Source organism: Hordeum vulgare, chromosome 6H (genome assembly GCF_904849725.1).
Source record: "Hordeum vulgare subsp. vulgare chromosome 6H, MorexV3_pseudomolecules_assembly, whole genome shotgun sequence".
Taxonomy (NCBI): domain Eukaryota; kingdom Viridiplantae; phylum Streptophyta; class Magnoliopsida; order Poales; family Poaceae; genus Hordeum; species Hordeum vulgare.
Window position 1 is genome coordinate 471,909,875 of NC_058523.1, and position 3,051 is coordinate 471,912,925.

Below are 3,051 nucleotides of genomic sequence, written 5' to 3' on the forward strand. Positions count from 1 at the left end.
CAATTATTTTCATGTTTTTCTTCAACTAATTGTTTTATTTTTCAACTAAATTTAACGTCTTGACAAGAGGGGCGGTTGGAATTTCCGATTCACATACCTCCTAGATAAAAACATCCATGTCACGTTGGTCGCCATAATTGCCATAAACACTAAATGAAACAAATAGTTATAAAAGAAAATATACCACGTTTCAATCATAGGCCCGATGAGGGCCAACGTCTACGGATAGCAAAACCATCGCACTATATAATAAAAAACAATAATAAAAGTATAAAATTTATACACGTATCTCTCCCTAATAATAAAGGGACTATTGCTTCTGTCGTCCGTCTAGTCGTCGTCGTTTTTGCGGAAATGTCCTTTTGGTTTTTGAGAATTTAACCCGCGGTCCCTTCATAAGTGGATCTGAAAATGTTTCGTTTCTACACAACAACCCCTACATTTGTAAGAATTCAACCTGCGGTCCTTTGTTTATCTTATCCACGCGCAGGTGTGGCGGAGGAGACGTGCTCAGGCGGGGGGAGGGAGGACGACTCGCCGTGGTCGGAGCGTAGGTGAGGCGCAGGAGACGTGCTCAGGCGGGGGGGGGGGGGGGGGGAGGGAGGACGGCTCGTCGTGGTCGGACGAGAGGAGGGAGGACGGCTCCATCTGCCCATCGCCGTCGCCAAGGTAGGACGGGAGGAGGGAGCCCGGCTCCTTCTGGCCGTCGTCGCCGTGGTAGGACGGCATGGACTCCTCCGGCACCGTCGCGAAGGGTAAGAAGGGCGCCGCCGGGCAAAAGGACGACGGGCCTAGGAAGAAGTCGGTGTCCCGGTCGGTCAAGGCCGGCCTCCAATTCCCCGTCGGCTGCATCGGGTGGTACCTCAAGAAGGGTCGCTACGCACAGCGCCTTGGCACGGGCGCCCCCGTCTACCTCACCGCCGTCCTCGAGTACCTCGCCGCCGAGCTGCTGGAGCTCGCCGGGAACGCCGCCAAGGACAACAAGAAGAGCCGCATCATCCCCCACCACCTACTGCTCGCCGTCAGGAACGACGAGGAGCTCGACAAGCTGCTGGCCTGCGTCACCATCGCGCACCGCGGCGTGGTCCCCAACATCAACACGTTGCCGCTCCCCAAGAGGACCGTGGAGAAGGAGGGCAAGGCGTCCAAGTCGCCCAAGAAGGCCGCCACCCCGAAGAAGGCCTGAGGGAGATGCGTTCTGTGTCGTTTAGGTTGTGTGCTGTGTAGTGTTCTTCTGAATCTGGATAGGGGTGTGAAGTTGTTCGGTTAGTTGTTGATGTACCTTTTGTTGTGATGGAAGGAATTCAGAAATCTCTTTTGAGTCTCCAAATATGCACTGGAGATTTGCATCTGTGATGCACGACCTATTGCCCGTGTCGTTGAAATTGGCAAACGAATTTTGACAGCCTGCAGTTGTTCGACTCATGCTTGCAGAACCAGCCACTCCCCGGTGTCTACTACCGTACAATCAACAAGGTGGAGAACAGAGAGATACCTGCAACTAACCGCCACCCAAAAAATCACAGTAGAACTGACTGTTGGTGCACGATTAAGCCTGAGAGACCTCAACTTTTTGCTGTCATCTAGATAACCAAGACCAGTGTCGTTGATGTAAGAGAAGAAGCTTAAAGCAAGATCAGACTTCGAGGGGCAGTGAGATGACAGAACACGGAGGCCTTTCTTATTCAACTGGCCCCCGTGAATAGACTTCCACCCAGAGTAATTGATCTCTACTTTCACCAAATTGGAGAAACGGGAAAACAGTGATACCAAGGCTTCTGTTGGAGGGTTGAGTCAACAGCCAATGGGGATAGCATATCTATGCTCCGCCTCGACGGCGCAGAGCTGCTTCGACATGAGGCAAAGAGAATTAAGATCACTTGTCTTGGTAATCCTCTTGACGATCTCTGCAAGCAGTGGCTCTGGGAGATCCTCCATTGAGTATATCAGCTGCAGAACTTGTGCAGTCTCAAAGTTCAGCAGGCACTGAAGTAAAGAATCTACTAACAGAATGGAGCACAACAAGATAACCCAATAACAGCTGTCATTTTCTCAGTGTTATCTCTCCCTAATAATAAAGGGGTTGTTGCTTCTGTCGTCCGTCCAGTCGCCGTTGTTTTTGCAGAAAGGTCCTTATGGTTTTTGAGAATTTAACCCGCGGCCCCTTCTTAAATGGATCTGAAAAACGTTTTGTTTCTACACAACAACCCCTACATTTGTAAGAATTCACCCCGCGGTCCTTTTTTTATCTTATCCACGCGCAGGTGAGGCGCAGGAGACGTGCTCAGGTGGGGGGAGGGAGGACGGCTCGCCGTGATCGGACGGGAGGAGGGAGGACGGCTCCATCTGCCCGTTGATACGTATCAAACGTATCTATAATTTTTGATGGTTTGACGCTGTTATCTTGTCTTCTTTGGTTGTTTTATGTACCTTTTATATCTTTTTTGGGACTAACTTATTAATTCAGTGCCAAGTGCCACTTCCTGTTTTTTCCGTGTTTTTGACTCTTTTCAGATCTAATTTTGGAACGGAGTCCAAACGGAAGAAAAACCCCGAAATGATTTTTTCCCAAACGGAAGAAGACCAGGAGGCTTTTGGGCCAAGCCAGGTGGGCTCCAGGGAGCCCACAAGCCCCCACTCCGCCAACAGGGGGGGAGGCGGTGGTTGGCAGGCTTGTGGCCTCCCTGACCGCCCCGTGACCTAGGTCTTTGGCCTATAAATTCCCAAATATTCCGCCAAAAATCCGGGGAGCCTTGAAAATACTTTTCCGCCGCCGCAAGCTTCCGTTTCCGCGGGATCTCATCTTGAGACCCTTCCCAGCACCCTGCCGGAGGGGACTTTGGAGTTGGAGGGCTTCTTCATCATCATCATCGCTCCTCCAATGACTCGTGAGTAGTTCACTTCAGACCTACGAGTCCATAGTTAGTAGCTAGATGGCTTCTTCTCTCTTGGATCTTCAATACAAAGTTCTCCATGATCTTCATGGAGATCTATTCGATGTAATCTTCTTTGGCGGTGTGTTTGTCGAGATCCGATGAATTGTGGATTTCT

At 50.5% G+C, this 3,051-nt stretch overlaps 1 protein-coding gene and 1 pseudogene across 1 annotated transcript; one reads left to right on the plus strand and one right to left on the minus strand.

The window, feature by feature from the left end:
* Nucleotides 1-465: 465 nt before the first annotated feature.
* On the plus strand, nt 466-1,356 carry LOC123404383 (histone H2A-like). Its single transcript, XM_045098300.1, has one exon. It carries the CDS (start codon nt 728-730, stop codon nt 1,184-1,186), a length of 459 nt encoding a protein of 152 aa, XP_044954235.1. The 5' UTR covers nt 466-727; the 3' UTR covers nt 1,187-1,356.
* Nucleotides 1,357-1,422: 66 nt separating this feature from the next.
* Nucleotides 1,423-1,982, minus strand: LOC123405621 (annotated as a pseudogene).
* Between the last annotated feature and the right edge of the window lie 1,069 nt (nt 1,983-3,051).

Bases quoted from the DNA above. Each gene is read 5' to 3' on its own strand.
- LOC123404383 (XM_045098300.1), top strand. From the start codon at position 728: ATGGACTCCTCCGGCACCGTCGCGAAGGGTAAGAAGGGCGCCGCCGGG.